Source organism: Anser anser (assembly GCF_964211835.1).
Source record: "Anser anser genome assembly, chromosome: 1".
Taxonomy (NCBI): Eukaryota; Metazoa; Chordata; class Aves; order Anseriformes; family Anatidae; genus Anser; species Anser anser.
Genome location: NC_139720.1, coordinates 39,771,209 through 39,795,789, shown reverse-complemented (window position 1 = coordinate 39,795,789; position 24,581 = coordinate 39,771,209). Strand labels below are relative to the sequence as shown.

Below are 24,581 nucleotides of genomic sequence, written 5' to 3'. Positions count from 1 at the left end.
GACACCATACCACAGACCCTGAAGCATCAGGGTCCATTGGTCTTCTCCAACCCAAGTTTCACTGATGCACTCATATGCTCTGCCAAGCACACTCACGCAAGACCCTAAGAAGTGGCTCTGAATGATGATTTTACTTCAGCACTACTGCTGAGATTGCTAAGGGCTTTTCAGATTCTCGAGCAACAGGCATTCTGCAATTTCTAGTATAGCATCAAATGAAAAAATACCAGTTTAATAGCTGGCCTTTGAGTTTATAAAAAGTGAAGTAACATCACATGCTAGAAAGAGCAGGTATTTTGGAACAAACTCCAACACCTAGGTCACTGAGGGCTCCATAATTATGGAAACAGATAAAGTTACTCTAAGACACTCACATTAGAAAGCACAGAAATGATCTGATATCCTTCATTCCCTTTTGGCCCTGCAGCTTAAAAAGATGAGCCAAGAAAGCAAGTACAAGATGAAGGGACTGTCTACACTGAACACTGTAATGTTTAAATGCCTGATCTGTGATGTGTTTAATCCCATGATCCCATGATCACAACTGTACAGTCTAAATTTACAAGTGGTGTTTCTGCACCTCACCTTAGTGGGCACTTTACCTGCCCCTGCTGGTTTCTATACCAGTAGATCTCCTAGTTGTACATTGCACTGCATTCATATAGATGTATTCAAGGACTTAAAATCTAGAACAATATCAATATCAACTCAAGCACTTAAGTACAGGAAGGGATAGAAGAATATGACCCTGTGAACAATTCTGTCTCGTTTATAACTCTCCCATGATACAGTTAGTGGTATCCCGAGTTCAATCTGTGGTCACAGAAACAATGCTTCTGACAGGTTTGTACATTTTAATATAAACCGTAAAAAAAGAGCTCTGGTTTAGAGGTTTCTTGTACACTTGGGATTCTGGGATTTGTTTACTAAAATGAAGAAAGTAGAAGGGAGCAACTCAGAAAATAAGCATATTTTCAGCTGTATGTGGGGATTGGAGGCCATTTGCAGTCATCTGTGGGCCATGATAAACAATATAGCACATTATACTGCTATAAAATGCTATCCAGAACACTGAATTTTAACTGGGAGGGAAGGGATTTTATTATTGCTATTATTATGATTATTATATTACTATATTGCAAATAGGTATTGTGGAGACACAGCATCAGTGATTATAGAGTCTGTGATTCCACAGTCAGCTATTCGAAAAGAAAATTCCAGCTTGCAAACAGTTTGCAGATGTTCAAGACTACATTCATTAAAAATATATTGTCAGATCCAATCTGGAACAAAATGCAAGTTTGCAAAACTCTTTCAAAGTTGTTGTGGATTCCTTTTTGTTTTGATTCCAGTGTAAGCACGTTCTAAAATGAATTATGCTTCCATTGTATATTTCCCACAAACAGTGTAGCACTGTGCCAATGCATAATAACTTGAACTATGAAAATTATTTGCAAATAACACAGGAAAGGTATTATTATTATTTCTTTTGATAAAATCAGATTAAGTCTTAAAATTATTTTTATACTATTTTCAATTACAAATGTAACTTGGTCATCTGAATACTACCCACTATAAGCTATAACCCTCTCTGGTAACTGGTTTCACCACCCTGGGGTTTACCTGTCTCTGATATTACCTCTGATATCAGAGGTCCATCTCTGATATTACCTAGCTGTGTAACTAATGAAGAGGTATGAGAAAGTCTGCAGGCAGATAAAAATATGAAACTTACAGACAGAGGTCAGCTTATCCAGGGATTCAAGAAGAAAACACCAACACACGATGGCATAAAACCATAGTAGGAGGGAAAATAAAAAGATAGTTTAGCTGGCCCCACTGGGAATCACCACCTCCCGTCATCAGTGTGATCAGAGCTGGTGGAAGATGGCAGCTCAGCACCATTGAGGGTCTGTCAAAAGGAGCAATGCAGGATAATTCTTTCCCTCCTGGCTGCTGCCTGCCTGGCCAGCAGAGACTCTTTAGGTGTCTTGTCAGCAGCCATGAGCATACTAACATTGAGCCTACTAGCTCATTAACTCCTAGGCATCTTTTGTGTGCATTATCAAACAATTCTTTTATACTTTTCAGGTGAGTATATCCCACTTGCAAAATACCCAGCTAACGATACCTGAACAAACCAAAGAGGGGCTGTAGCAGGCCTTACCTTTACAACAAAATTCCATTACCCACAAAGCCAGAAACTGAACAGACATTAAACACTGTCATACATTTTCTTACAATTTTACAGAATCAGGACCTCTATTTTCACTGCTATCAATGAATAACCAAGTCATTTATCTTTATATGAACTTAAGGATAAAATACAAAATACATATATTTTACTTAAAACCCTGTCTGGGGTTAGCCATAGTGGGCAACTGTGCATTGCCAAGCACTGATTTGATTTTCATTATACTGTACTGACGGCAAAGTCATTTATCTTTTTTCAGCTCCCAGTCTCCTTTTATCTCTCTTTCTTATGTTTCTGTATTTTTCCTCTATCCTGCAGTGTTGCTGAATGCTGATGAGCAGAAAATGGTACAAAACCACAGACAGTCTCTTTCAGATGAAAAGTTCAGGTATGGAAGGTCCAACTTTTTTTTCCATTTTGGAGTTCCCACAGAAGCTACATATTTAGCATTGTCCAAATATATAGGGATTGATTACATATTTCACTGGCTGTCCTCCTTCAAACTAGAAAGACTTCCAGACAATGACATGATGTATCTTTCATGGTTCTAATATTCTCTTTGCTAGGAAGAGGAGAAGGAAAAAAAAAAAAAAAAAAAAAAAAACTTCATGTCTCTGCAGTGTTGGATATCGTAACAAAAAAAAAAATTAAAGTGACCAATACAAAAAGTTTTCCACCTATCAAAACCACAATTTTCCTTTCTTTTTGGCATTCAACTTGTTATATTTGTAGGTCACTAGCATCTCCTAAAATCATGAAAATAGAAAATATAAAGAAAAAAAATCTTACCAGTCTTCTAGTACTTAGGCTTTAAGTATCTCACTAGGAATGTGCAAACAACTGACTTTTTCAATTCACGAGCCAAACGTGCCATTCTTAATTTGTCAGTACTGACTTTAATATGTCATAATGCTGTTTCCTACCAAAACAAGAGCAAAGTATTTCATGTCATGTCAGACAACACCTTCCGCTTAAAATAACGCAGAATGTTTCATTTCCTAGGATTTGTTCAAAAAATAAATGTAGCAGAATTATAGCCACAAAACTACAGCTTGTGGTTACAGTGATGGTTCACAAAGCAGAAACCTCAGATGTCTTTCAGGTCTTATAGGTCTCTGTGATATATATGTCTGCATACAAGATGGCATCTGTGCCTCCACTATATGTCAACAGAGATCTGTTCAACAAAGGCAACAGAAGCCTAAAAGTGATTCAGAATATTCCAAGACAGATACACCTATGCCCAGGCAGCTGAATTGGACTAAAATACACTCAAAAAGTACTATAGATGGCAGTCATGACAACTGTCTTGCAATTTTTAATGTTACTACACTTGTCACAAAGCAGTGACCTGAACCCAAATTACCCATGTCTTCTAGTAACAAACTTTATATTCTCTTTTCACCTGTCCAGACCTATGTAGTATTACACTGTCAAAATCTTTTTCAGCAAGACTTTCTGGTAAAGTTGTTTGAAAGTTTCCTGCCACAAAACAGAATATGCAACTGGCATTTTCTTGCTAGTCATGAACTCTTCTGCCACATCATCAGAGATAAGCAATAAGGAATGCATCCAGAATTGACACGGACACATAATCAGAAAAGTGTGCAGTCTATACAGAATTATTCAGAATAGTCATAGGTACAAAATGCTGCAGGTGGATCTTATGATACTGAGTGGCTGGCTGATAAAATGGCAGATGAAATTCAACACTGGTAAGTGCAGAGAAATGCAAATGGACAAAAATAACCGTAACTATACATATACAGTAATGGGAGTCTAAATTAGCTATAACTCAGGGAAGAATTCTTGGAGTCACTCCCTGAAAATGTCAGCTCAGTGCTCAGCAGATATTCAGTAGGCAAACAGACTGTTACAATTGATTAAGAAAAAAATAAAAAACAAAACATCATTATGCCATAGTACAAACTCACATATATAAACCTTGAGCACTGCAGGCAGTTGTGGCACCACCCCTCTCTCTTGCTCAGAATATCAAAACAGACACTGTAGAACTTAAAAGGCAGAGAGAAGGGTGATAAGAATAAGAAGAGATGGGAAATGAATCCCATACAAGGACAGATTAAGTACTTTTGAGTTCTGAAAAAGGACAGCTAAACCATCTGTAAAATCAGGGCTGGTGCACAAGAAGTAAATGAAGAACAACTAGTCACTGATCCTCATGACAAAAGAGGCAGCCAATGAATATGTGGAATAAATGCACTTAAGACATTAGACATGTATGTAAAATACAGGTCATGTTGCCACCAACTGCTGTGGAGAGCAACGAGCAAGTTCCCAAAATGGATGATGTACATTCATAGAAGGCAGGTCCTTTGGCGGCTAGCAAACTAGTGGCCCTTGTATAATTCCAGGCCAAGGACCTCAATAGCTGGAGTTGAGGAGAAATACTCCATTGGTTGTCATCTCAAACCTGGTCTCCACACAGGACAGGACAAAATATCATCCTCTTTGGCTGTTCTTACAATAGGAACGTTTTTGAAAAGACTGAAAACAATATTTCAGTGTAATCTAACACATAACTTATAGGCCAGCTCTGGCTCTGGGACCTTGCACAATACCTCTTCCTACTGAAGAATACAGTTTTTATTTTTCCAACTAATGTGACCAAGGCAACTAGGCTCCAGGAAATAATTGTAGTGGGTTCTTAATAAACAGGAAAGTGAGGTACAAATAAAGAAAATGGTAGAAACACCTCACTCCAATGGAAGGCTTCACTTGTAGTCAATACAGACCAAGCACCTGGCATTAACTTCTCCACTTGAATAATAATGAGAACAGCTTAAATTTGAAAGTGTGACACCTCAAGTCAGAGATTCCCCAAATAATTGCATAGGCAGTTTTATGTTGCAACTACCCCATGGTTATGATAGCATATTGCTAAAAAGGGCAGTTGTGCATTTCCACCTCTTCCCAAATTGGGTCCGTGGACTACCCAGTTATTGGGTAAGATGGTTCAGTCAAAAGGTTATTAAATTTTCTTGGTAGTTTCCCTTTGGATTAGTGCACTGAACAGGCTCACTGTTTAGCCACTGATCATTAGATCCAATACAAATGATATAGCAAAAGTGTGCAGGGGAGGTGAGGAGAAAACTCCATTCTGCAGCAGCTTTCAGCTACAATGCATTATATACAACATGACGGTGCAATCTAAAGTTCAGCAACATTACTTGAACTTGTTCTGCTTTATTGAAAACACAGGAGTCCTTGGACTTGAAAGACAATGAATTTGAACTGACTAGATGCTACAAGGCAGCCGCAGAAGAAGAAAGACAAAGACATGAAAATCTATGGTTAAGAATTAGGTGGTAGAGGGGAGCATGTGCAAGTTTAGCTGAAGTAGTTCAATAACTACAGAAAAGCACTTCAACTTGTAGATGTTTACCATAACCGTTATAATAATTCAACTTTATGAAAACACCCCAGCAGCAATAAATCTCTGTATTTGAGAGGAAGCATTTTTCAGGCAGATAGGTTCTGTACAGAAATCAGTTTTGTTCTTTTCTGGACTTTCTCAAGTAGGTATTGCAAGGTGTTATTGTACTGATGACTTCAATTAGGGAGTAGACTGAATAATTAAATACATGTAAATACTTCAAATGCTGCTAAAGCACACACATATATATAAAAGAGTACTCAGGATATTTCTTCTTACCCATCAACCCCTGAATAATAGAACTATGAAAACAGGCAACTCTACCAGCTGCACTATGATTCACCAATCCTTTTTATCCTCGCAGTACTTCATGGTAGTATAATCATTCCCAGTCATGTGTGACTCATCAAAGTATTTTGTTGTAAAGACAAGTGTTAATAATGTGCCCCATTGTAACCACACAAATTACAAATCTTAATTTCCATACCTAAATTATGCTTTCTCTGAACTTTTTCTGCTGCTCAAGCAGCTCTCCCATACAAGCTAGTTAGGTGTTTTGAAGTTGTTTCATAGTGATGAGTCCCAGGCTTTCTCAGAGTCAGCCTTCTTCATCCCCTTTCACTTTTTCAAGTGAATTTTCATTTATGCTTTCCACATCACAGTTTTGAAAAGGTTCATACTAGGTTCTTAACTCCAAGCTACCAACATATCTTCTCTGTATGCCTTAAAAGGTTTATCATGGCCAGAAGCTGATGCAACTTTTCTTGGCAGACAAATTACATAAAAATTCCTATGTCAACCCAGAATGACCAGTCCTCTGTGGATCACCACAAACTACATGATAGAGAGACACAAGTTTCAAACTCTCTTTACTAAACCAAGTTATCACACACTCCCAGGGAAGTCATGTTTCTTTTATGTTGGGGCCTTTAGTATATTCGTTGCTATCCCTGACGGCAACAGGCACAATACTTTTGCGTAGAAAACTTAGAGACTACTGTATTTCATAATCCTCTGCATATTAAAACTCTTTAAAAAATGGTCATATAGGTCAAAGTGCAGATTTAATGTAATTTAATCTGAACTGCTCCTATTAACTGCCTACATTTCCAATTCAGCCCAGCTGGGCTTGGGTCAAGAATAAACGTTAAACAGCTACAGCTCCAAGAAAAATAAATGGGAGGGTGGGGAAGGAAGGCTTTTGATTGTGGTTGGTTGATTTTTTTTTGTTGTTTTGTTTGTTCAGTATTTTTAAAGTACATACTAAAAGCAAATACCACCCCATATTTCACAGGTGGGTAAAACAGCAAGTCACAATAAAGCATACCAAAGACCACAGCCCAGTGGAGAAACCTAACTAAATCTCAGAGAACTTGAGAAAAGTCTCAGGTTCCAGAAGAAGCCCCAGCTACACGCTTCTTCTAAAGAAACAAAGGGAATGGAGAAGAAATAATACATATTCCTTTTGTAGTAGGAACTAGTATAACAAGAGTTTTTAAATTCATGCACAAAGGCAAGCATACACTTTATATGCATCACATTCTCTCTGTGAAAGTAGATAGACAAATGTTTGCATGAACACAGTTTTCACACGATCTGAGCATGGGATCACAGGAAGACTCCCAATACGGGCAGAATGCTGCCAATAGCTTTGCTGGTGCTTATCTCAGAAAGGTATCCAGTAGAAGTCCTGTGGACTGAAATATATCAGATATATATATATATAGAAATATATCAGAAATACATATACCTGTGATCCCTATGTTCTCTGGCTCTAGAACTGCATATTTAACACATTTTAAATATATGGAGATGCTAGGGAATAAAAGGCAAAGGTTAGTGAAGAGAGGAAAACCAAGTCTGGGCATCACTCACTTTCCATCACCCAAATCCAGTTATCAGAACTGCATTAAGATGAGGGAAATTATTCCTTTTGTCTTGGCAAAAGTCTTATTTACGTCTTCTCTGTCAACAGTGGTAGCCAAAAATTTAAGTATTTGTTTTATGAATGCATACACACTTATACATATCATCTTATATGAAGCAGTACATTATCGCTCTTTGACATTCCCACATACAAACGAGGCTTCTATGTGAATTACAGAGGTCAGACAAAAAACTATATTATATCAAATTTTCTCATCAGGTATAAATCAGTCTCCTTTTTCTTCTCCTGGTACTTAAAAGAAAACAATGAGCTTACTCCAAAACAACATTATCAATTTTTTAACATACACGAACACTTCAGTAAAGTAAAACCCACAGCGTGATCTACTGTTCAACCACGGACTGTGATCTAATTAGCCAGAGGACTGGAGAACTACAAGAAACGTATATGCAGTGCGTGAATGATTCAGTAAGTATACTTCTTTCTTTGAAATTATTCCATAGGAATTTGCTTCCTTTCTTCCTCCTCCACCCTTTATTCCCTTCTTTTATCTTTGCAAACCAAGGTACTGCTTGCTGTCCTGAGGATACAAACTCTAATTGAGGTTCCAAGCTGCCATGACTACCAAACTGCTTGCTGCTCTTGAGAAATGGGGGGTGGGAGGGGAGAAAGTGTGGGTACTCCCAGAGGTGCCCCCAATGAATGCTAATAACTATCTCCTGCTTCTTAGACCCTCCCTAGCTGTAGTCACTTCAAATAACATTATTAGCCTTCATGTTCTGTCCCAAACCGCCACACAGCTCCACTGCATGCTGTTAAACAAAACGTGTCGCTAAATATTTTTCGGGATAATCCACTGCGGGATAACTTTTTTAATACACATTAGGTCATTTACCCTTCAAAGAGAAACATAATCTGCTTTCAAATTTTGCTGTTCCAAATAAGAAGATAACGGGCTCAGTTCTCATCTCTGGCTGCTCTTGCTATGTCTCAACAGCACAGAACAGACAGAAAGCTGCCAGGAAGGAGCAATCGAGGATTTCCTAAGGGTACCACTCCGTGGAGCCAAGCCAAAGCAGCTGGTTCTCTGCCACCTGTCCCCATCCCGCTGTACAAGACGGGTGCCAGGGGAAGGGGCTGTGTGCTGTGCTCAAGCACTTCAGCAGCCACCATGAGAGATATAATAGACTCAAGAATGAAACCACCACCTGCAAGACAGGTAAGAGTCCCCACAGCGATGCCCACTGTGGCAGAGTTCAGCCTGTGCAAAGGACCCCCTTTGTGAGCAGCAGGGAAGAACACGTAAACCACTGCAGCCAGCCTTCTCCAGCCCTGGAAAAGCATGTTCACGCTGTGAAGCTGTGCTATGCCGGCATCTGATAAAAACCTTCTGAGCATGTACCTGAAGTGTGAAAGCACCCAACTGGAAAAATCGAAAGTGTCGTTAACACTACGGACACCTTCATGTAAAACCAAATAAACTGACTGGATCCTCTACAAGTACAAACAGGCGTAACACCACAAACCAGAGAGCCTTTCCCACACTCCAGGCAGCAAAAAAAATACAGAGATAAAGCAAAAATAGGATGACCTTTGTGGAGGTTTTCCAACACTAAAAAATCAGGTAAAAGGCAAGCCTAGAAGGTGAATGTTACAGATACGTGACTGTCAAAAAATGAGGGTTTAGACCGGCAAGAGTTATGAATCTCTAAAATGAGAGGGCTATAAAAACTGGAAACAAATAGGCTAAAATTCTAGTTTCTGTACGAAAAATATGATTAAAACTTACCTAAACCTTGGAAGAGAGTCTTGTCTATAAATAAATAAAAGTACACATCACTCTCCTCCTTCACAAATACTGTATCTGTCACTCAGCTAGATGTCAACTAAGACACCTGCCTCGGTAATCCATTTTCATTCCACAGAGCAGTGACTATGGTGGGTATGCAGGATAAGGCTGGTTTGACTGACAGATGTTCAGGCTGGTGCAGGAATGCATGTACCTTTATGTTGTCCTGCAGTGAGATGCCTCCTACAGATTGTTCGGTACTTCATTTTTGCTTTTCTAGGAAGAGCATGACTCTTACAGTAACATGTTAATAGAGTTTTAGTACTTCGGTGGGTGTCAGAAAGCAGAATTCATGTTGATGCCAAGGACAGGGACCTCAATGAATAAGTTAATGAAGTCAAATATGACAGCAGAACATAAGAGGCATAAGAAAACATAAAAGAATGTAGCACAGAAAGCAGAGCACAGATAGAGTGTTCAGGCTTCACTATGAGTTACGTTGTCACAGGACATACTACTAAGCATATGCTCATTAGGACATGAAAAGAAAATGAAATAGTCTTTCCTCCTCTACCTCCTCGCTTCTCCTGCTTATAATGTTGGAAATGTAAGGAATTCCAGGGACTTTTAAGTCCTGTAAGCAAATGGCAGAGACGTACTTAGAGTCCAGTACTTAGAGTCCTGGACCTCTCTTTCTTGTCACTAGCCGGAAGAGACCTCAGATGCAGCAATGCTGTCGAAGGTACTGAATTACAGTCAAGCTCCTGGGCTGACGCTTGTCACAACAATCACATGTGCTGCTTCTCTCTCCACTCCCTGTTATTGCAAGCCTATGAATTAGCCATGAATTAAGAGACCAAATTGTGCTTTCTTTTTCCCCCTAGCAGTCTTCTTGCTATTATCTATGAAGTATATCACTACCACCAGATACTTAAGGTTGATCTTCCCAGCCAAAAACAAAACAGAATGGGATATTCCCAAACTCAAGCCTTTCAACTCAATAATATTATTTTCAGAGTGCAGCTGAGAATTTGTTAATAAAATAAATATCACATTTAAATACTGCATGTACTACAAGTGCTGACGAAGAGCATTTTTTAAAAGGAGTAAGCACAATACATGTGCAGTGTTTTCCTAGGGTATTCGACTTGCAAATTCAACCAGAAATCAATAACAATGGATTGCAAGTTTGCAATTTATGTTTTTAACGGATTCCCTGGCATATTCAGTTTAGCATGGATGCTGATCACATAGGTTTTTGTTTGTTTGTGGCATATTTTGTAGCTACAGTATTTAAAAATTAATAAACAAAAAGTCATTTTCAATATACAAGAAACAGAATGGGTAAACAAATATTGATGTGGTGAATCTAGAAAGGCTACAATTTCTTTGGATTACTAATGTACTAGGGCTTCCCACTTAACTAAACAATTCACAATAGTAAGCACTGAAGTGGGTAAAAAAGTATTTGTAGAACCGGCCTTTACTGCTGTTCTTACAGAGGAAATTTCATACAAGCAAAAAAAAAGCCCAAACAACTAATTTGTTCGTATGTGTGTGTGCTTTTCTAGCTCCGTATAACTGCATACTTCCCATCACATTCTTTGTGACATGCTTATTTTTTCTTTTTTAATAGTTTGATGAAAGCTCTTTGGGGAACACAAGAGCAGGACAATTGTGGTGATGACCAGAAATTAATGAGTATCATCATATCATTATCATAGCAGCCTTTGAGGACAATGTTAAAAGTCGGCATCGTACCAGGCTTCAGAAATAAGCCTGGTGCTTCCTGCATTAGCTGCTGCTATCTGTTTATCAGATACATGTGTGGCCTCCCAGTGGTGAGTGATGGGCTAACAAAAGTTACTTTTTACATATTAGGTAGGTTTAGAAAGCAGAGCTCAGCTTTGAAGCCGGGTAAAATTTAGGTTGCAGAGGAAGAAAACTTAATTTTAATTGAGGACTAATTCTACTTTTGATAGCTAAATCATTCTGCCGTAGCCAATTTGCTCACCCACAAAAAACTATCTGGTATGTAATTGCTTCAACACTGATTAATAAATAATAACTGATTATGTTATGATGGAGAGACTATTTGCTGGCAGCTAATAACCAGCACCTGAAGAGAGGGCCTAAGGCAGAGCCTCAGGCCTTTAACCCAGGCAGTCATTAACTGACAGAAAATGATTGGTCTTGAGGTCATTATTGCTATTACCTACAAATATTAATATATTTTTCAAATATAGAATAATTTTCTAAAAGCTACAGGATGGACTGCACAATAAGCATGGATTATTTTAGAGAGAACTGATGTTTGCTGGGTGTGTTTTTTTTTAGCAACTAACAAATGATGGAACCCACTAGAGAAAGTTATTCTGAACAGTTTTTCAACCTCTGTTTTTGTTTGTTTGTTTGTTTGTTTGTTTTTTAACTATTAATGAAAGTCAAGTCTTCTGGGCTGATCACCCAGACTTCAGGCAAACTGCACTGCACATGAAGGAATACCCAGCATCTCATGAATGGTTAGAATCATGACTCTTCTTCCTGTCTTAAGGACAAGTACAAAACCATGTTCACATGGCACTGAACCTAAAGTAACAAGAGCTGTGTGATGTTCACTGATCCTGACCTACCTCTGCTTATGCGACTTCATTCACAGGCCCTTTCCAGGCAACAAGAATTTTTCACATGTGCAGAAGCAAGTGACTACTCCTGCATTGGTGCCCTTTTTGAGAGCTATTTCAGTGATGCCAAGGCAAACTGAGGGAGTCTCCCAAACACAAGCTTAACAGAATTCACTGCAGAGACACTGATGCGGGCTCTCTGCAAACCAGTTAGCACTATGGAAGCAGTAATTATCTTATTTTCCTTTAGCCAGATTATTACAGCTCCACCTCACTGGACAGGATAAGACTTAGCTGTACCAAAGTACTGAATTAAGATCTTTACTAACCAGGAGCTTGCGATCTCTAATTATGTCTGGGATAAAACAATAACACAATAACAGCAGTGCAATAAAGCTTGGCCTTATTCCAGTTACATCCTCTCATAGATCTTTCTTAGCCTCAAGGTCTTTCTCTGTATCATGACAAATTACTCAGCACTGATGACTGTACAGTAATGTTTAATAAAACTAAAATCAAGACCCACCCAGCCGTAGAGCTCTCCTTAAAATGTCATGTGCATCGATTCAGACACCAAGTGAAGGACTTACCCTGGGCAGCAGAACAAGCTCTGGTCAGGCCCACACACTGCCAGTCCTGCAACATATGCTACGACCAGTTTGGATAGGAGTGGGAGCAGCCAGAGTGAAACCGTGCAAAATTCTTCTTCCAACACTCCCCTCCAACAGCATCATCACCCAGTCTGCCAGCCAATTCTTAACTGCTAATCATTATCACCAGCTCCAGCACCACCTGCACGTGCTCTTCTAACCCTTTCACCCAGAACTCTTCCTGAATCCACTCCTTTCCACACATTTTTTCTTTCTAACAGATATTTGCCCTGACAAGAGCCATACGCTTTAAAGCTGCAAGTTGTCACTTCATTTCCATAGTTATCTCCACACCCCATTCACAGCAAAAGAATGATAGAAGACGAATCTCCCTGAAACATCTCTTTCCAGCAATGCATTCATCTCCACTGATACACTCTGTCCCTGAGCGCTCACTCCTTCTACTAACTGAAAGAGAAAGAATTAGCAGGGAAAAAAAAGCAAAGAAGAAAAATAACCTATGAGACAGGTGCAGGAGATAGTGAGTTTTTATGTTCACCTGACTACAGAACAATAAGAAGCAGAGGGTTTGGAGAATAGAAGCACAGCTTAACATGAAGTAAAAATCAATCCAGATAGGGGAAAAATGAAGCTACAACAGTAGGAAAAAGCCTGGTGGATGGAAAAGACAAGTAAAGACAACAGTGAGGAGAAGAGACGCAGAAGTGATGTGCCAGACATTACAATGCAGTCAGCAATATCTTGCTTTTAAGAATTACTGACAAAGAACATACGTATGAAGTGTGATTAGGAAACACAACACACAAGTAAAAACAAACAAGCATGTGAAGGTAAGCAGAGTCTTCTAGATTATTTTGCTGTGCAAGATGACAATACACAGATCCCATGATTTTCACCAACTACAGCTGGCACAGCTGCAGTGCGGTATAAAGCTATACAAAGATCAGCTAAGCCTGTTTGTAAGGATATCCCTGCTCCATCAATATACCGTTACCTCAGGAAGCACCCTGGTAGAACTACACTGCTCCCTAACCCACAACAGAAGAGGTATCTGCACCTCAGTCCCTTCTGCAGGAATCAAGCTGCACCCAGATAAAGGCTGTACCAGCAACGATCTGAATCATTCCTTGTAATCCCAGATGAATCTGAGCAACAAAGTATATAACTTTAATGCACATAAGAAGGCAACTCTGCTTTTAAATTACCTGCTCTGGAAGGGATTCTGATCAGACCCATATGGACTAAAGAGTTATGCTAATGATTCCCATGCACTGAGCTGTGCTTACATAAAGCACAACTTGTCTTAATTCCCCTTTCCAAGTTAATTTTAGTGTGTGAAATACATAACATCTCCATGTCTGCAAGAATTATATAGGATATATCAGTATTATTACTTTGATTGACTACCTATGTTTTCTAAAATTCAGATTCTATTTATAATATGGTATGTATTTGAATCTCATGCTTGGGTTAAGGTTAATTTTGAGGTCAATGTCATTCTTTGAGAAAAACTGAACAGTTAACGTGTAATCATTTTTGAAGAACAAACCTGCTTTTAATATCACTGTTTCTTTTATTCCTTGGAGAGTTTATCTACCCTTGACCACAGCAGTTTAGTAAGACTGGTCAGCTGAAAGAGAGATGAGATTTTAATCATTAGCATGCTTTCAAAATCTGAAAAGACATTTTCCCCAATGCTCCCCAAACATTTTGTGAACCAAAACCAAGCTCATGAAAGCAGAAGTATATGCAAGCTGAAATCTTTTAGGGGTCTACAGAGTAAGTATAATGTACATTGCGTTAATTGAAGAAAGGTTCCTCCATGCAAGAAACTGCCCATCGAAATGCTTCATCGTGGGGGTTAGGTTCTTTTTCTTGAACGTTCCTTTATTATTAGGAGATAACTTAATTTTTTCTTACATTTACGTTGACTTGCCGTGGATACTGGAGCAAGAAAGCAACTTCAGGGGAAACTCAGAAGTTTAGATTGCATGTCCCAGGAGTTCAGATAATTTCAAAAATTCACCTAGGTAATGTACACAAACTCCTGGGATTGCAATATAAAAGTCATGAAAAGATGGCTTACCTCAGCAGTTCATCTGAACAAACCCAGCTCTAAACTGTTTACCGTAAGTTCATACTGTAAAAGATACTCTTTCAACAAATCTGAACAAGATGAACAGACCACTGACAAACCGAAAAATGGCAAAATATATTTAACCAGCAATTCATTGTAAACTATTTTGGTATTCCTGTGGCATTAATGTATCTCTGCGGAAGGGACACTACGAAAGAACAAGAGATACAACTCTAGACTTAGAGAATTTTATGGGATGAGAGACCATCTCAAACTATATAGGCTTTTGGCCTACAGGTCTTTGCCAAGATGATCTACTAATTTGTGCAACTGCTGGCAAAGTTCTGTACAGTTTAGTCTGGCTGGAGGAGTGAGTATACATATGTATGTCCTGCACGTGCTGAAGAAACAGACTCAAACATAACTGAGGCCCCAGTAGCCACAAATTCCTACCAAATTAATCCTTTACGTTCTCTTTGGATTCCTCTTAAATCTAAAGACTTGAGAACAGTTTTGCCAAATATCAGAACAGCAGAAAGTAACAGTTATTGTCTATATGACATGAGCGTGCTTCTGTCTTCAGGATATCAAATATCCAAAAGCAGCAGAAGTCTACAGCATATGAGCTGCAAATAATGTTACAAGGACATGAGATTCTCCTTAAGGCAAAAAGGAAATAGGCTGTATCTTTCAAATTGATAGTTCATCCCTCATCTTGCATGTATTTGCTTACACTGATGTTGGAAGTTGAACTGCTTGCAACTGGTTTTTAGATTGCTATAGGACATGTCAGGAGTGAAGTAACACAGGAGTATCATGCATGATGAGCTTGCAAGTGTTACATTGTATTACAGAGCAAGAAACATAAGACCCAGCTACTACAGCATACAGCAAAAACTTCCATCTTACAGGAGTTAAAGGAGAAACTCAAGCAATCACTGTTTGCTAAAGCAGAAGAATAACAGATCATTCTTAGCTTAAGACCAAATCCTTCAGCAGGAAGAGTACATTACCACGAAGATCATCAACTCCTACCTGGACAGAAGTCTGCTTAGGTACTGACTGATAAGGAGTAAGAAATGGCCTTAAATCCTAGCCTGTTCTACTTAGCTCAGTCTTCCAACTACTACAACAGCCAGAGGCAACCAGTTCCTCATCCCAAGAGCAATGCTTCTTGTTCAGATAATCAATCTGCAGGTAGCTGCACTAGGAATTAGGCATCAGCTCCACCATGCTCCATTCTTACTTCTTTGCACTGGCATTTGTGCAATCTTTTTGCTAAATTAACTCAATTCACTGAATATAATAATAATAATAATAATAATAATAATAATAATAATAATAAAGCTTTCATTTTTCAGAATAGTGATTGAAATCAGCAAATCAGCTCAACTAATGGTTCAGCTTGCCCCAGAGCTGCTACATGGAAAGGAACAGCAGGTCCCAGACAGAAGAAGCAGGTCTAGGAGCCTTTCCCCTTTGGTAATGGTGAGGTACAAGACCAGCTCACTCATCACAGGTGACCACTGGGACTGCAAGCATGGCTTCAGCAGTTCCAACATTCTTACACTTCTAGGGTAAATCATGCCAGAGAATCACTTCCTAAACATGCTTCTCCCTCACCTTCAATGGGACCAAAGGACAGTGTCAGTCTGTTGGCCATTATATGAAAGGGCCCCCTGGTGTCCTACCTTTATTCCTCCATACCAATAGAAAGGTCTGGATCTACCCTCCCTCATCTTCAGCACAGCCCTGAATCCGTACTAGGTCTCAGGGAGTCACACAAAAAGCAGGGGCAAAGAACTGATTTGGCTGAAAACAATTCACACACTTCCATTATTTTTTTTCAGATCAGTTTTCAGCCATATTGTATGGCTGTGCAGAGGTGAGTGCTGGCACAAGAAGGCAAAGAAAATGTTTGGCTCAGGGAGGGTGGGATCAGCTCCTTCTACAGCAGCTGAATGCTTAGGATAGCTAAAAGTGATTATGGAGACATTTCATGTCTTGATCAACCACGGAAAGGAGGCCTGCAGCCCTTCCTTATGCCCCCAGGCTACAGCACAAATTTATAGAGCATTTGCAGAAGCACAAATTTAAAAATCCACTTTGCTCAGGCACAAAGCTAAAACTCCAGCCTAGCCCTTTGCTTCCAAAAGTAGCTCAAATTTGTTATTCACAGAAACTATGAAGGAAGGGTTTCTCTGTACATACACCTGTAAAATCAAGATGACAGCACTGTGGAATATTCTATTAAGCTGACAGCATTTCTCATGTATATTTTGGCTTGTTATACAGTTCTGTGCTTGATATTTGTAAACAAAAACAAAACTGACATAAATAAAGGATTTTTCCTCTTTTTTTTTCATGGCATAATTCTTGGAACCATGCCATACTTGGAAACAACAGCTCCAGAAAGTCAGTGCTTCCACCAAGCTGGAGCTCCACAGGAGGCAGATAGGATGTAAAGTCCTGCTCTAAAGCAATCTGTATGATATGAAGTACTTTATCGGCCTCTCGAGCTAGCACACGGCACACCAAGGGTCATGTCGGTACTAAAGGAAGAAGACTAGAAACTTTTCCAGTATTACTGTTTTCTTTGAATAAAGTCCGACAAATACTAGTATTGAAAAGGCTGTAGGAAAAACGAGAAAACTTCCTAAGAAAATCAAAGTGAAGTGAAAAGGCATACCTGAAAGCTTCATCAGGCAGACACACCTACTAAGCTAATAAGTTACAGAAAGTATTGAACAAACCAAAAATTTTAGATTTCAGGTTTTAGTCTGGAGAACAGGAGGCTCAGGGGAGACCTTATTGATCTCTACAACTACCTGGAAGGACATTGTGGGGAGCTGGGGGTCGACTTCTTCTCGCAGATAACTAGCGATAGGACAAGAGGGAACGGCCTCTAGTTGTATCAGAGGAGGTTCAGGTTGGAAATTAGGAGACATTTCTTCTCAGAAAGAGCAGTCAGGCATTGGAACAGGTTGCCCAGGGAGGTGGTGGCACCACCATCCCTGGGGGTGTTTAAGGAAAGGTTGGACCTGGTGCTTAGGGACGTGGTTTAGTGGGTGACATTGGTGGTAGGGGAATGGTTGGACCAGATGATCCTGGAGGTCTTTTCCAACCTTAATAATTCCATGAAAAACCTTTAGAAAAGGCCACAAGCAGTGCACACCATCATTAAATAAACTGGCAAATTTTAGGAATGCTAGTCAAAAAAGTTTTTTAAGTATTTGATGTCATGATCCCTTACAAAGAGCAATGGTTTTCACAGTAAGAAAATGTGTATACAACATCAGAAATACTTACAACTACTCCACTCTTGGTGACAGTTTCCCGGTACGTAAAATTGCACACTGCCCAGGCTAGGTAATACGTGGACATGAGAGGGGTCTGTGAAAAGTGATCTGTAACCCATCCATCTTCTTCAAAAACAGAAGTTTCAACTGGCATGTTGGACAAAGATATATAAGTTGCTTGATGCCTGATGCTGATTTTGAAAGTGGCCTTGTAGATGGGCTCATCGAAGCAAGGAAAGGCTTTTCTGGCATGAGTAGGAGAAAACTGCGTAACACCAAGAAACCTGGAAAAGAGGCAAACAAAAAACAACACAGCTGTTATCGACTGTGACCAGCACTCTATTCACAGACATACTAAATACGACATTGCTTGACTATTGTGGTTTAACAACAAATGCAACAGTACAACCTATAGAGTGCTTGAACATTGCTTTATCGTTGTAGCCTTTCTTAGCATGAATTCTTACTACCTGTACTGTAACACAATCAATATAAAGTAACAGCCTACAAATTTGTAGGAAATTTGCAGGCAGCACCCTGATGAATAATGAATAATCCTTTGCCTCATATGAAACTTTGGGTTCTCACAGCAATTCTGTTCTATATGTGAAAAAGTTGGCCAATATTGGTCACACAATGCAGAACAAGTAAGCACAGTCCTCAGTTAAAGCCAGGATTTAGGAGCCTTCGGGGGGCTTGCTCTACCCCGAGACACTGACAGCACACTTTGCCTTTCTTTGGACATTACAACTTATGACCACGTCGCGTACTCAGGAGGGTCGTTGTTTTCCACTGTTGATTGCTTCTTTACTGGCTGCATGCAGGTCTGAGACACGCTATGATACAGCACTAATGTTACTGTGCAAGTCCAGTAAAAACATTCTGGGACCTTTGCAAAATTACAAATACAAACAAATGATTTAAAAAGCACAAAGTAGTTTACCTTTTTTTCCACAAGTGCTTTTCTTTTGTAGTGTATTTTATAAAGAACAAATACACGTTGTCAGTTAATGGGTTAAATCATGAAAAGATCTCTGAAGAAGTCAAAGGCATTTATAATGCCATTGTATCGAATGGGAAAGCTTTAGTTTGACCAAAAGAAAAAATAAAATTATCTGCAACTATTTGCTTTGGAACTAAGCATATATTAATGCAGACATGGAAGAGGAACATTTGTGGGTAGAGATTTTCTCCAAATTTACACCATTCAGAGAAAATCCATGTGGGATGATCTCTTTGCAGAAACAAGGAGCTACACTTAAAAGGTAGAACAATGGGGTTCAATGGGAATATTTTCTGGAGGCACACAGGACAAGAAAATGACTACGATCTAACTGCGTAAGCGCGAGTATGTAGGCTTTTTGAGAGGTATTGAATCATGTCTCTGTTTTCAAGGTTCCATCAGCGAAAATAACCACGCAGTTTTAGATACCTGATAAACATTTGTCAGAATTTTAGAGGTTGATTTATCATCTGTTATTCCTCTGGAGGAAGAGGACAGGTGGATATGTTTGATGAAATGAAAATGGTGGGACCTATTATTAACTAGTCCATAAGCATTATTCTCCATTACGATACTCCCAAACACTGAGGGAGAAAAAAAAATAGGCAACTTTTAAGGAAAACAAAATATCTATTTTTTTTTCTAAAACTTCTTCGGTTTAATAAATATTTAGTAGCATTCTTTCATAAAAACAATGAAGAAATAAATTTCTTGAAATGTTACTTTTATCTCGCTATAGCGCATCTGTGCCTGATAGAACCACATCATTTCTTGGTGAAATGATCACCTCTTTCAGAGGACTTTTTATTTTTTTTTTTAACATGAAGTTTTTTTTACCACTGAAGGTTTTACCATTGGTCTTTTGTCTAAAACAAAAAGCCTTACTTGGTTAGTAATTACTGAAGGAATTCAGCATGTCGTATTCTTTTAACTAACCCACATTTTATAATGAGACAAATCATAATTCTTCATAAGGTTGCTAGATATATGGTAAAAAGTTGATGCCAGGTATTCCAGTGTTAATCCAAAAAAATTCCATTATTATCAGTGGATTTACACTAGTGCAACAAAGCCAAATCAGCCAATTAAATGAAGCAAAGCAACTTAATTTATATGCAAAGTATTTCAAGTGGACCTGATTCTGCATTCTAGGCACACTCTGAGCAGCTAGGAGTCAACAGTAGCTTCAAGTGAGCATGGAAAACTGTACCTGCCTGTTATTAATAAAGCAAGAATGTTGAACTTTCCTCTGCAATTAACAATTTTAATGAGCTCAGACAAACATGTAAATGCATACTTTGGGACTACTGTATAAATACAGATACTCTCTAAAAACGGAGTATTTTTCTTCCACTTTTTGGAGACTGCATCAGTAGTCTTGTTATGAGTTAGGCCATTGATATAATCTCCACACCAGAGTAATAAAACCTGGTAAACTCTGCAGCTTCTGTCTTCACACAGATAGATGCATATATCCAGATAGACGTAACTGGGCAAACATCGAGCAGTCAATATTTCATACTAAAAATACACCAGCTACCGATAACTGTGATATTTATAACATGCATTACTATCAAATATTGATTTGCTTGTTGTGCCATAAAGTAAAAGAAGCAGAAAGTTAAAAACTGCTTCGCAAAGACTAAACTGTCGTGCATGTCTAAAATAAAATAGTCTGTGTTTTTCTATTTCTCTCTGCTTTAGGAAGAAAACCGAGAAAAACTTCTATACCACAGTGCAAGTGAAGAGCAGGTTGAGTAATTCATCCACGTCTCTACATACTTCTCTGGGCACTGACATTTTTATCTCCAATTCCCCAAAATATTTCCATAAAAAGTTGTACCTCTGGGAATGACAGCCTTGCAGCCTCTCTTCTCAGCATACCCACAGCAGTAATTTGCAGGTATTTTAATTCCACCTCATCTATTAAAGGAAGACATGTGTTTCCTCAACAACCTATCTATTTTGACATCTTAGTTGTTATAAGATGGAAGAATATGTCTGTTTGTTTTGTCTGAATGATGTAAGATTCTTTTTCTTTTTCATTTATGTCAAAGTTTGATGTTCATTTAAATTATGTGTGCATATTATTATGGTACTGTACAGTATCTCTGCATTAAATGTTTGTTGATTCAGTAATAGTAAATTCTGGCACATGATGCAAAATAAGTTTGTAGCTCATCACTTGCACTTCACTATTCAATTAAAGTATTAAAGATTTCAGTAAGAAAATAGATACTTTCATACTACTATAAACATCTTAGGCTAAATTATGAGTTTCACCTGTGAAGGGCACAGTAAATGAACTAACTTTACAAAAAAAAAGAAAAAAGGAATTATAAAGTGATAAAGTGAAGGCATTACTATGATTGTGAAGCCTCACAGTTAACCAGTTATTTAGTCCTCATGTACACAAAAAGTGGAAAACAATGTATAAGATCCTTTCACAGCAACCACTACTCCAACAATGTTGCTGTATTTTAGTCGAATATAAAGATGTCAAAAAGCTAAAGTTCTGCTGGAATATCAGGGTCCCTGAGGGCATGAGAGGAGTCTTTCTGTCTACCACAGCAGAAACTCTCCACGTTTAAGGGCTACAAATGGTTATATGCATTACATTAAAAATGGGTTATTAATCAAAATGCAAATTGTTACACTGCAAGAGAACACTCCGAACAAAGAAGTTTCGTGGTTTAGAATGTGTACTATTTATTTCATATCACAGTGAGTCATTAAGCCTGTGACAATTCAAAAGGAAAAACAGTATTTCTATTGAACACCTGAAACTGTAACCATGAACTGATTACAGTTTTATAAACAACATTTTACTGAAAGAAGTGTGAGCTGCTGTAAAGAAAAAGTGTCAGGGATCTCAAGATAACAATGCTACCTTACACAAGGTAAGGATCTTGCCCAATATGACTTTATTCGAGTGTATTAAAGCTGAAAATATTTATATTGAAAAGTTACACAAAAAGTTACTGAGAAGCACATTTTACCATTGCCTTCCACCCCTGTGCCTTAAACTGTCTTGATGACTCTAAAAGTTAAAAAAAACTTTTTTTTTTTTTAATCATAACTGGAGCATCGACATGGAAGTACAGTGCAGTAACTTTGGGGAAATGTCACTGCAGCAGAGACTTGGCAGTTCGACTACTTGCACGTAAAGTTAAGATGTGCAGGAATGCTAACAGTTAGATAACTTACTGGGTTTGGAAAGTGAATTATACCCCCTGCTGTTACCAGTCTTGTTTTCTGATTTGCCTGTTTCCATACAGGTCCATTAAAACTTCTGATTACCCACTCACTAACTCCTCAGTGACAAAAGGCATTTTGTCTGTATCTTCTACAGCCATACTTTTCCAATTTTTCATTTCATTTCACTGCAGTGACACATCACACAAATAACTCCAATGCCGTTCTCAATTCCAATATCAGAGTGTTTAAAACTGTCAACAATCACAGTGACAAAGGTATGTTTTAATCCAAGGGATGTAGATTTGAGCTGGGGAGCTTGCTTTTTCTGCCTGACTTACTTTTTTTTTTGCCCTATTCTTCCAAGTGTAAACTCTTAACTTTGCAGGAAGTACAGAACTGGGAGAGAACCCGTCACTGCATGGATGTTTCAAGAAAGGGCAGATTATAAAAAGAAACTAAATCTAAAAGAACAAACGCTGACACGACGATCAAGAACCCATCCCATCCTTTGTTTGACAAAGTTTGACAGCAGTTAGAAAACTTTTTTTTTTCCTTTTAAATAAAGCCTCTCTGCCTGCCTGCCTGAACGGGGGCTCCCCTGTGACCTGCCCGCCGTGACAAGGGCCCAGGCGGTGACCCCGCTGCCTCAGCACCCTCGGGCACGGCTCAGGACCGGGCCCGGTGCCACCTGCACCAGGTAGCACCGCCCAGCTTTACTCCGCCACTGCCTGCGAACCTACAGCGGCTCAGCTGCACCAAGCAGAGCAAATCGGTCCGTGGCACGCGAAATCCCACCCCACCGCCTTTTTTCTGTAAGTATTGAAGTAAAGAGCACTGAGAGGGGCGCTCAGCCCCCCACCATCCCCAGCAGCCACCGGGTCCTAGCGCCGGCCCAAGTTCCTCACGCCCCCCCCGGTCCCCCCTCACCTCCTCTCGCCGTGCAGGACGTAGGAGCTGCGGAAGAAGCCGAGCAGCTCGTTCTCGATGAGGGCGTTGTAGATGATCTTGAGGTTGTAACTCCGCTGCACCTCCAGGCTGCGGTTGAGGACGACGACGAGGACCTGGGTCTGGGGGTAGAGGAAGGAGCGGGCCACCCGCACGGCGCCGGCCAGCTTGTCCTCGGCCACGCGGACCGCCTCGATGTGCATGCGGTGGGCGTGCAGCACGATGTAGCGGCTGGCGTTGCGCACCTCCAGCTGCACGTTCACCTCCCCGCAGAAGGTGAAGTTCTCCATGAAGGCGCTCAGCATCAGGTTGTAGTGCAGCGGCCGCAGGTGCCGCGGCAGCCGCGGCCGGGCCCAGGGAGGCAGCAACCTCCGCCGCTGCCACTCCTCCTCCTCCTCTTCCTCCTCCTCCTCCTCCTCCTCCGCCGCCGCCGCCGTCGCCTCCCCGCCCCGCGCCTGCTCCTCGGGCTCGGGCCGGCCGTGGGGCTGCCCGGCTCGGGGCGGCGGGCGGGCCCCCCCGGGCAGGCTCCCGTTGCCGCCGACCCGCGGCGGGCCGTCGGCGGCGGCGCCGCACTCCTCGAAGCGGACGCTGAGCAGCACGGCCACCATGGTCACGGCCAGCAGCGCCAGGATGGAGACGGCGAAGCCCAGCACCAGGCGCTTGTGCACGGCGATGTGCCGCTCCGTCGTGCGGGGTCTCGGCCCCGCCGCCTCGGCCCAGGGGCCCGGCGGCAGCCCCCGGCTGCCGTTCCGCAGGGCGGCCTCCTCCTCGATCATCATGGGGGTGACGGGCGGCCGCTTCTCCCGCTTCTCCTCCAGGGCCATCACGGCAGCGCCGCCCCCGCCTCCCGCGGGGCCGCCGCCCCCCGAGGGGGCCCCGAAGGCATGGGAGGCTCCGAGGTGGGGGGGCCCCTCGGCCCGGGGCGGGGGGGGATCCTCGGCCCGGAGAGGGGGGCGCACCGCCTCTCGCTCACTCCCTCACCCCCTCCCCGAGGAGCGGCATCACCCTCGCCGCCGGCAGCCCCGCCGGTGAGCGACCCCCGGACGGGGGTGGGGGGGGGACGGGACGGGGTCGGCGGCGGGGGTACGGGGCGGCCGCGGGCTCTCGCCGCCGTCCGGCCGCCGGAGCCGCTCCTGCAACTTGTGCGGCTTCTGCGGGGCACTTCAGCACATGCCGGGGAGCGCACCCCGGCACCCAGGGGGAGGGCTCAGCCGCCCCGGCCCCCCCGCTAGCGCCGCCGCCGCCGCCCGCAGGGAGCTCTCCTCCGCCCGCGCCCCCCCGAGCCGCCGGGGCCGGGGTCGGGCTCCGCGCCGGGCCCCGGCAGCGCCCGAGCCATGCGAGCCCCGCGCCGCCGCGCAGGGCCCCCGGGAGGCGGGCAGGGGGCGAGGGGGCGAGGGTCGCCCCCGCGGGGCTCGCCCGGCACCGGACAGCGGCGCCGGGCCCGTCCCCGTCCCCGTCCCCGTCCTCCTCCTCCTCTTCCTCCTCCTCCTGGCGGGGCTGGCTCCGGAGAGTCACTCCTCGGCGCTCCGCTCTTATTTTGGCTTTTCTGTCTCCTG

General features: G+C 41.4%; 1 protein-coding gene across 4 annotated transcripts in view; it reads right to left on the bottom strand.

Moving 5' to 3' along the window:
• Positions 1 to 23,994, bottom strand: part of TRHDE (thyrotropin releasing hormone degrading enzyme) — a 204,799-nt gene extending 180,805 nt beyond the window's left edge. For all 4 annotated transcript variants that reach the window (XM_083820162.1, XM_083820163.1, XM_083820164.1 and 1 more), the window contains exons 1-2: positions 23,008 to 23,994; positions 17,890 to 18,163 (exon numbers count right to left, since the gene is read on the bottom strand). In XM_083820162.1, the coding sequence (XP_083676288.1) occupies positions 17,890 to 18,163; positions 23,008 to 23,849 (1,116 nt within the window). In that variant the 5' untranslated portion in view covers positions 23,850 to 23,994. The remainder of the gene's footprint in view (positions 1 to 17,889; positions 18,164 to 23,007) is intronic.
• Between the last annotated feature and the right edge of the window lie 587 nt (positions 23,995 to 24,581).